The following is a 10,125-nucleotide window of genomic DNA, read 5'->3' as shown; positions in this document are numbered from 1 at the left end:
AGATCCCAGTGTGATTGCTAATGAGCCTGACTGGAAATGGGGGAGATGCAGCTGCAGTTTTGAGGCCAGACAGAGGCTCAGCTGCGGATTTTCATACGTGCCCCTGAAGAGGAAACAAGATGAGTTTCGACAGCCATGTTCTCCCTGTGGCAGGGCTTCTGTTGCAGGTTCTTGTGCCTTTCTGTGCACCGAAACCTGATACAGAAAAGCACCTGCACGGAATGTGTGGGAACCTCGCAGGCAAGGAGGCAGGGGTCAGCTGGTAGGGAAGGAAAGGAGTGTGAGTGCATTCCTTCCAGAAAGGAACAGCCAAGATGGGAAATGCTCTTAATTGTGACTTCCAATTTCTCAACTCCTCTTCTCTTTGAGGAAGGAGAGAGAGAAGTCTATAGCACACAAAGCTAACAGAAGTTCTTCCCCTTTCGCCCCTAGCAGTGCCAGGAAGACCTGGGGGTGCAGAAGCAGCAGGGCCAGCCCGGCCCATGTCCTGCCCCAGTCCTGGAAGGACAGAAGGAACAAGGCCTATACCCTCTTGGCTGAAGTGCCATGGCCAGACTCTGCCTGAGCCTGCTGCTCCTGGTGGCCACCGTGACCCTTGTGTCCAGAGGTGTCCACACCTGGGGCAGGTCGAAGGTGGTGAGGAAGTTCCAAGACATCCCGGAAACTTACGTCTATGTGCAGCAGGCACTGTGGTTTGCCATGAAAAACTATAACAAGGCCAGCAAAGACAAGTACACTTTCAAGGTGGTAAAGGTCCTTAAATCCCAGGAGCAGGTTGGTGAGCATGTTGCCTTTGCTCTTTCTCTCCAAGATGCAGTCATGAGGAGGCCCATTATCCACGGAGGGCACAGACCCCAGGGAGTGGAAAACAGCTGAAAGATGCCTTTAGCCAAATATGTATTAATTTTATTTTAGGGGCTTGGGGAGGAAAATTAGTTATGCTTCATGCCTTATTATTCTGGGATGAAATACATAATAACCATTAAAATAACTTAAAATGGATTGCAATCATGTCAAAAAGCATAGGTGAGAGTCCAAGAAGGGCTGTTGAAGGGGCCAAGTCTGGGACAATTTGGGCTGATATCATCAAAATGAGTCATTATAGGCATAGATTATAACACAGTGAAAAAGCAGAGAAAGTTCAAGTCCAGCTTTCACTGAAAAAAGGAAGGGAAGGCTTTTCTTTACAGAAAAACACCTACCTGTAGATGTAAAAGACTGTGTAAGTAGGAAATCATCATGGCAATATCTACTTCAGGCAAGCGTCAGCAATGAGTCCTATAACCACTGGGTGGGAGAGTGGTGGGGACAAATTGCTGCAGGGATTCTTTCATTAATTAATTACAGGGAAAAGATACCTTTACAATCAGGAAATCTGGCAAATGGCTTGTTCACCAAATGTTTGTCACCAACGCTGGGACAAACTGACATCATGTGCCCCCGATGTGAGGTCACAGAAAGGACATAGCATCACCTGTGCATGGTATCCTTGTCTGAAATCCATCGCCCCAGAGGTAATCATGAGGAACAATTAGACAAATCCATATTACGGGGCATTCTATAAGACCTCTTAAAAATATCAGTGTCATGAAAGACCAGAAGAAAAAGCAAGGAAACTTCTTGATTAAGGGAGGTATAAGAAACATGACAACTAAATGCAATATGTGGTCTTTTATTATTTCTTGGATTAAAAAAAAACTGTAAAAGGTGTAGTTGGGGGAATTGGAATACAGACCATATCATAGAAGAGAGCATTGCACCATTGTTGTTTCCCAAGAAAGACGATTGGACTGTGGTTTGGGGGGACCCCAGAGAGTAATCGGTAGGTGCACAGAGGAATGGGGGTTCAGCTAGTCTGGCTGGAATTTAAGAAAGGGAAGAGAGAGGGGCTGATGGGGCATGGGAGCTACCCTGCAATGTCAGAGTGACATGTAGTACAAGGACAGTCTTTGTGCTCCTCTTCTTCCTTCACTAGCCCTGTCTCCTCTCTACCCTCTGCCCTCTAACCTTTGCTGTCCACCCCTCCAGGTCACCAGGAACCTGCTCAGGTTCCTGTTTTCTTAATGGGCCAGGAGGGAAGGCTCATCTGGCAGCTTCATGTCCCTATGAGGTTGGGACATTTGGTCCCTTGGCCATCTTCCACACGTAATGGGCCTTGGCTCCCTCCTTTTCTTTTGTGTGGTCCCGGTTATGTTGTTTATGTTTCTTGAGTAGTGGACACCTGGGGCCAGGATGTATGTTACCATTGGGTTACCAAGTGAAAGCCTCATGAATATCAACGGAATATCAATATGACACACAACTTGGGGGCTCATTTATATGTAGTGAACTAATTAATAGTGAACTATTCCACTTTATGGACTTCTGTTTATCTATGCTTTTTCAGTTCCACAAATAGATGGTTCCACTTTGTTTAATCAAAAGTACACCAAATTCTCATGTCTCAAAAATTATGCATCATTTTGTACTGCATGCTAGTTTTTTCATGAATGTACATTTTATTTCCCAGTTCACTGTAAACTCTTGAATTCAGGTAGAAATTCAAAAGAATCAGGTAGAAACAGGTTCAAAAAGAGTCTAGAACATAGGTATTCAGAATTTCTTGAATTTCCATCTACATACCACTGGAAAACACACCGAAGAAAAAGGTAAGGAAGAATGAAACATCCTCCCCAAACAAAATTAATTTGAAACAAAACAAAAGCACAAAGAAAAATGCTTGGTGATAATTCAGATTAAATTTAGTAACACACACACAGGCTCTATATAAAGAGAACAGCTGTATCTTACTGGTTGATTTAACTTAAAAGTACAAAAATCTATATCAGGAGTTGGACAATTATAGCCTGCAACCAAGCCTGGCTTGCTGCTTATTTTGTATGCCCCATGAACTAACAATAGTTATAAGAAATAAAAAAAAGAAAATTTCGTGACATGAAAATTACATAAAACTTAAATTTCCATGTCTATAAATGAAGTTTTATTAGAACATTGCCACCTGCATTATTTGAGTGCAGTCTAGGCTACTTCTGTGCTGCACTGACAAGATTGTGTGTTCTGAGCCTCAAATATTTACTCTCCAGTCTTTAAAGAAAAAGTTTGCAGCTATCTGCTCTAGTTCCTAGTTGACTGAGGCTCTGCTGCAGATTCTGTGCAAGGTGCATGATGGTAAAAATAAGCACCATAGGTCAGATTATGTGCTAATTTCTTTTAGAAAATACAGTGCAGTGTTATAAATGTATTTTCTCTTCCTTATAATTTTCTTAATAAAATTTATTTTCTCTAGCTTACTTTATTTCAAGAATACCAGCATATAGTTAGTATATATGACACACAAAATATGTGTTAGTTGCCTGTTTATGCTATTGGCAAGTTTTCTGGTCAACAGTAGGCTATTAGTAGCTAAGTTTTTGAGAAGCCAAAAATTCCATTTGGATTTTTGATTGTGCCTGTAACTTCCGTGTTGTTCAAGGGTCAAGTGTATATACAGTCTACTTTGTACCAGACCTGGTTGCTTTTCATATGCTCATTCAGATCCCACAACTCATTACATAGGAATGACTTTCTTCCACTTTAAAGAGAAAATAGGCACAGAGAGGTTTAGTATTTTGTCCAGGGACACACAGCTAGTATGTAGAAGAGCCAAGATTTAAACCCAGGCTGCCTGTTGTGAATGAGCACGTCCATATGGATGGCGTGCAAGTGGTGGAACATTGCAGCCAGAGGAAAGAAGTCATGGAAGGTCAGGAGAGTCAGAAGGCCTGTCTGTGAAAGCAGGGAAGGGCTGCCTCAGCAGCCAGGACCCCTATCCTCTCCCCTTTTCTGGGCAATCAGGGGTCAAGCTAGGGCTAGTGGTCAGTTGGTGGTTGTTGAGTATGGCTCAGAGCAGTTTGTTTTTATGATAATTTTAACTTGGAAATATTACTCAAATATAAAGCAGTGGTTCTCAAGTGGGCATGGATTTTGCTTGGCAGGGGATTTTTGGCAATACCTGGAAGGATTTTTGGTTATCACAACCAGAGGGAGCCACTACTGGCACTTGGAGGACAGAGGCCAGGGACTCTGCTAAGCACCCTATAGTACCCAGGACAGCCCCCACCCAAAGACTGATCCAGCCCCAAATGTCAATAGTACTGAGGTTGAGAAACTTGTTATCCAGTCATAAAAAAATGTTCTAGGAGTATATCTGGAAGTCATTAAGTTGATCTGACTCATCATTTACTGAGGGCACCCCAGAAGAAGTTGGCTGTCCTTCCAGACACTTTATATACACTAACACATATAACTGAAAAATTTTAAAGTATGTATGATATTTAAGAAACCATCCTTAGAATTCTGCTGACCACTACCATTTGTTCGATGCCCAGGCAACTTCTCTAGAATGTCCAAAATGTTTACTATGTTTTTGAAATGATCTCTTCCTCTTCTAGGGTCACTTATTGTGTTTAACTTGATTATTCTCTTTAATACTTTCTCTCCCTTAAGTTTTGTAAAATCTTACCTTGTTTTCATCTTTATTTTTTTTTATTTTTTTCATTTTTAAATAATAAAAGTCTCCATCTACCATTGTGCATCTCCATTTCCCCATAGGACACTCTGGAACAAGGGCTGGTGGGGGGCTCTGCACTGGGAGTGGAAGAGACCCTGAAATCAGGGACTTGGAAGGGTGTATCATGTGGAATAATGTTGGATTGCTAAAATTGCCAAGGAGGGAAGTTAGAGAAGCAATACCTTCCAAGCAAATTTCAGTTCTGGGATGTCTTGTCTTCTCCCAATATTGACTAGATATGAAGGTGTTATAGACTCTGCTGTTTATTTCCCAAGCTCCAATAAGCAAACCATAACTTGTCCCAGGAAAACATTCTTTGGGGAATTGTCTTCTTGCTTTATCTTGGGGACAGTTGTCATTATTTAACATTCAATACCATGATGAGAGCCAGACAGACAGAGGGAGAGAGACCAAAGTAAGAACCCCTCCCCCTCAAGTTACCCCAAAATTTCTGGCAAGGAAACTATAGGAGGGAGGGAAGGTGGTGGGGAGACATTCTTTGCCCTAAGCAGTCAATGACATGTTTATTTATCAGAAATGACGGTTGATATCATGTATTCATTTATGATATCTAATTTTTATTTGTTTTATTTTTAAAAGATTTTATTTATTTATTTTGAGAGAGAAAAAGAGAATGAAAGAAAGAGAGAGAGTGAGGGGAAGGGGCAAAGGGAGAAGAAGCAGACTCCCTGCTGAGCAGTGAGGCTGATGCGGGGCTTGATCCCAGGACGCCAGGATCATGACCTGAGCCAAAGGCAGACACTTAACCGACTGAGACATCCATCCAGGTGCCCCTAAGATATCTAACTTTTAAATTACTCCTTGACAGGTCACAGAGAGTTTGGACTACTTTCTTGAAGTCAAAATTGCCCGAACAATGTGCAAGAAAATTTCAGGAGAAAATGAAAACTGCTTATTACAACAGGATCCCCAAATGCAAAAGGTACGACCTCAGTCAGGTCTGTGCACCACACAGAAAAAACCGATAGGACCAATCCTGCTTTGATTTTCTAGTTTCCTTTTTAAAACCATATTCTGATCATATTCAGGACCAAGGACAGCCAGGTTCCAGACATAAAGCACTGTTTCTATCAGTTTTTGCTGATACCCCTCACCCCTGCCAATACACACATAGACACTTACCGGCTTAAAGAACACCCGTTCACTATTTCTCACTATTCTGCAAGCTGGGCTGGGTTTGGCTGGACAGATTTGTCTTGGTGATCTTTTCATAGAAGTTACTTCCAATTTTTCTCTTTCATAGTTGAAGCTGCATACACAAGTGTCTGTGCCTTGTATATTTTTTTCCACCTATTTTGTATATACCTAAAACTGGCAGGTGTCATGGCTAAGCAAAAATTATGGCAGATGAGTGATTCCTGAAAATTGCCCAGACATGTGCAAACAAAATACATCTTCACATTCTAATGAACAGTAGGCACCACAGCAGAGCACCAGATGCAAGTGGATGACTACATCTAGAGAGTAAGCTATTATTATAAGTTACTAGAACTAGTTTTCAATTAAGTAACATTAAAAAAATTCTGATAGATACTAAGAATGATATTTCAAATACCCATGTGCTTGATTTTATAAGCCATGTTGTCATTTTATTACATTAATTTAAAATGTTTATTTCGACCAGTAAAATGTTAAACATGCATTCCACTCCCTCCCTCAAAGATAAACACTGAAATTGTTGAGAAGTGTTCCTACTCATTTAAAAAATCAATTCGTGGATGCAGAGTTTTTTTGTGTTTTGCAAAATGTACATCAATTTTGGAATTTTCTCTTGTTTTCTTTTCCGCTCAACAATATATTTTGAGATTTATTATGTTGGTAAAATCTGTTTTTATGCCAAATGATTTCTTGGGACTTTTAATGTATGTATAAATCAGCTAAAATTGTTTTTATTACTGCCTATTAAGCTCTTATATGACCGTTACATCGTATTTGACCATCTGGCTACTTGTGGTCATCTTAAAATTTCACTTTTGACCATAATGCAGCAGTGACAGGATGCTTGCTGACTGAGCAGGTTGGGGCTCTCCTCTGGGACACCCTGGGGAGTGGGGCCACCATACAGCCACATTTGCAACTTCCGTGCTGGTGGTGCCACCACACGTGACTCACAACCTCAGTTTTACTCTCCAAAGTGGTTCCACCAACATACCTTCCTTCAGTGGTGTGTGCGGTTGTTCATTTTCCCTCAGCACTTGGAGTTGAATCTTAAATGTTTTCATTCTGATGTATGTGAAAGGTCATCTCCCCACCATTTCACTTGGTTGCTCCCTGATTTCTAGTCAGATTGAAATATTTTACTATCCCTAGTAATCATCCAGGTTTTCACTTCTAGGCCTTGCTTTTTAATATCCTTCCCCCCCCCCCCCGGAGCTACCAGAGGGCCCCTTTCAGGAGCCACACCCAAGCCACTGGAACCCCCTGACCACAAATCCTCATGTTTCCCACTCCCTGCCTCTGTCTCTCCTTAACCAAACTCAACTGCAAGCCAGAGGGTGCCCACTGATGAGATCTATGGAAGTCAGAGGGCAGAGTGCCCATTGACACAGACAGTGGAGGGTATAGGGTAAGGGTTCCCATTGGCACAGCCTATAGAAGTCATTGGTCTTTCAAGACCTGCCGGGTAGAAATAGAAGGAATGCAGACATGGAGAGACACATGGAGAAAAGCCAGCATGGGTCAGGGGTGGAGACAAAAAGATCCATAGGAGTCTGTTAGGAGTCTAACGGAATAGCTTAGATGAAAGATGATGTTGGTTAGGATGGTGGAGGTACTCCGTTCTGGATGTCTGTGAAAGCCTTGGTTGGAATTTGCTGATGGATTGGAGTAAGAGGAGAGGAGAGGAGGATGACTTCAAGGTTTGTGGTGTTTGGAGGCAGTTCTCTCTCTTGGTTTTCTCTTATGCTATCATCTACATGGAGCATCTGACCTTCAGTAGACTTCATTCACTTCTTATCATGAGGAGAATCCTCTCAGTCTCCGTCCTTGCATGGGATCCCTTTCCATTTCAGAGCTCCTATAGATTTGACCTTATCTACTTTCTTTAGTTATTTATTGAGATTTAGAAAGGAAGAAAAGGCAAACATCTGAGCTCCTTGTAATATGAATTTAAAACTGGATATGATTTTAAATAGTTATTAGTCTGATTCATTTCATGTGGAAAATTTGGAACTTTCAAAAGTATTAAGTCACTTAAAATCAACTATAAATACCCCTATGTAAAATTTACTGCTGTCAATATATTGTTATTTATACTAGCTTTTCTGTACTTTGTATCTTTGTGCAGTTGGGATCATACTCTATACTGTTCTATGACCTAGATTTTCATTTAATAATAAACTCTAAGAATTTCTAAAACTGTAATATTATTTGAAAGCATTATATACTGAAACTGTGATTTCATTTAATTGTGTTCCATATTTTACTTAGCCAATCCCTGAGAACTGGTTAAGTTTCCTTTTAGCTTTCATGAACAGTGGTTTAATAAATATTCTTCTTTATATTTATTTGTGTGATTATTGTTTCCTTGTAGGCAAAGTTCTTGGAAGTTGAATTACTCAATATTTTTTCACTTCTTAAAGATTTTTAATATACATTTTTCACATGCCCTCTAGGATTGGGTTTTCAATTCTTCTATTTCCTAATTGTTTCCTGTCTACTTTGGCTGATTCAGAAGTTAAGCAATTAGTCAACTCTCTGATAAGCCCACTCCTTCCCCTTTCTACTGTTGTCAAGCTGAACTCATCCCAGATGCCCCTTCAGCCAAGATGAATCTCTGGACTGGCCTTAGTTTTCCAATGGCCTGTCTGGATTGCTGGTAGCTTGGTCTTATTTCCTTCCTCATGCTGATCCCTCAGTATTTGTATCTTATACAACTTCAATTCTGTTTGATGTTGCCATTCATGTTTTCATTTATATTTTTATTCTAACTGAATAAAAATTTTAGGAGCGAGAAGAGATATGCAAGTGAACTCATCCCACACGAGGAGCCTGAACCCTGCTCATTCTGCAGGCCCCCAGAAAGAGCTCTATGTGTCCCCTCAGTTCCCTGGCTGCAAGTTTTGCTCTTGTCTCTGGCCAGACCTTGACCTGCCCCACTAAGACATTCAGGACTTTGTACTATTCCTGTTAGGCTTTCTCTTCTGGGAAAGACACATTAGGCCCTCCATGCAGCATGCAGTCTCAGTAGGCTGCAGGGGAATCAGCATGGCTGGATGAAGGCCAGAGCTGGGGATGAGGATTTCTGAGAATAACCAGTTTCTGGTCTCCTGCTATCCACAATGGCTTAAAATCACAGGGAGGTGAATTGACAGAGGTCCATCCTGGTGAGTGAGGCAGACTCCTCTGCCATCTGGTCTCAGGTCTAACAGCTCCAGGGACTGCAGGGGCATGGCTGGATCAGGCTGCCTTTAGTTACTCTGAAGCCAAATCCTGGCACCCAGAAATAGAAACTTCTACTTGTTTTTCATTTTTCTTTCTTACAAGCTAATTATTCTTTTCGTCTCTTTCAGATGTTTCTTTGCACCTTTATTGTTGCAACCAAACCTTGGAAATTTGAGTTCACTATGCTGAAGAAACAATGCAAAGAGGTCTAATTATTGTCTAGCATATTCGACTGCTTTCACTTCCATTTTAAAGAAGCAAATACACTTGCAAAACATTTAAATAAGCTGACCCACTGACTTCATTTTTGTGGCCTTTTTGCTTTTTTGTGTGCGCTCAGGGTCTGATACTGAGAACATAACGCCTTTTCACAGTGTTGGCCAGCCTCTTCTAATTGACTCACTCATCCAGTAGCGGGACAATCTGCTACCAGTAGATGAAAGAGAGTGTAAACCTGTTTCCATATCTCATTGAACTCTGGGCACAAATTACTTTTCACTGGCAGCTGTTTCTGGAGAACTACCTGGAGGACCCAGCCCTCAACTGTTTTGAGCTGGTGGGTTGTTTCTGCGAGATTCTGAGGGTCTGGCTGCCTTGAGAGTGTTCCTTCCATGGATTTCCACAGAAATCTCTCTGCCTAGGAATCTGGGGAAGACACAGCCCAATGGCTTAGAAACAGTTTTAGACAACTGATCCAACTGGAAGATAGTTGGGTCATTTGTAGATTTGCAGTGTACTTTTGGTTTTGAAGTGAAGCAGAAAAAAATGCAAGGGTTATTGATGGCTTATGGATGGTAGGCTGCTTTGTGCATGAATGTGTGTGCGTATGTGCACAGTGGGATGTATTAGTTATTTAATGCTGTATGACTAATCACTCTGCCCTTAATGGCTTAAGCAGTTTATATATCTCATGGTGTCTGTGGGTCAGGGATCTGAGGGTGGCTTGGTGGGGTAGTTCCAGATGTCATTTTCTCTTGAGGTTACACTCAGACATTGACTGTGCAGCCCTCATCTGAGGGTTAGTTTGGCTCTGGAGAATCCACTTCCCAGGTGGCTCACACTTATGACTGCAAGTTGGTGTTAGCCATTGACAGGCAATCTCTGTTCTCCATGTGGGCCTCTCCACTGAGCTGCTGTGCGCTTGGTATGGCTTCCTCCAGATAGAGTGTTCT

General features: G+C 41.6%; 1 protein-coding gene across 1 annotated transcript; it reads left to right on the top strand.

Annotated features, from left to right (window-relative positions):
• The first annotated feature begins 546 nt into the window (after positions 1–546).
• LOC103677862 (cystatin-13-like) lies at positions 547–9,165 on the top strand. The gene is made up of 3 exons (XM_008707105.1): positions 547–774; positions 5,379–5,492; positions 9,082–9,165. The coding sequence occupies exons 1-3, from the start codon at positions 547–549 to the stop codon at positions 9,163–9,165; spliced, it is 426 nt and encodes a 141-aa protein (XP_008705327.1).
• Positions 9,166–10,125: the final 960 nt, after the last annotated feature.

This window comes from Ursus maritimus, unplaced genomic scaffold (genome assembly GCF_017311325.1).
Source record: "Ursus maritimus isolate PB19 unplaced genomic scaffold, ASM1731132v1 scaffold_22, whole genome shotgun sequence".
NCBI lineage: Eukaryota > Metazoa > Chordata > Mammalia > Carnivora > Ursidae > Ursus > Ursus maritimus.
The sequence above is the reverse complement of the archived record's forward strand: the minus strand, read 5'-3'. Positions and strand labels throughout refer to the sequence as shown.

Bases quoted from the DNA above. Each gene is read 5' to 3' on its own strand.
- LOC103677862 (XM_008707105.1), top strand. From the start codon at position 547: ATGGCCAGACTCTGCCTGAGCCTGCTGCTCCTGGTGGCCACCGTGACC. The intron at 775-5,378 runs GTTGGTGAGCAT...ACTCCTTGACAG, and splicing joins TCCTTAAATCCCAGGAGCAG to GTCACAGAGAGTTTGGACTA. The intron at 5,493-9,081 runs GTACGACCTCAG...CGTCTCTTTCAG, and splicing joins AGGATCCCCAAATGCAAAAG to ATGTTTCTTTGCACCTTTAT.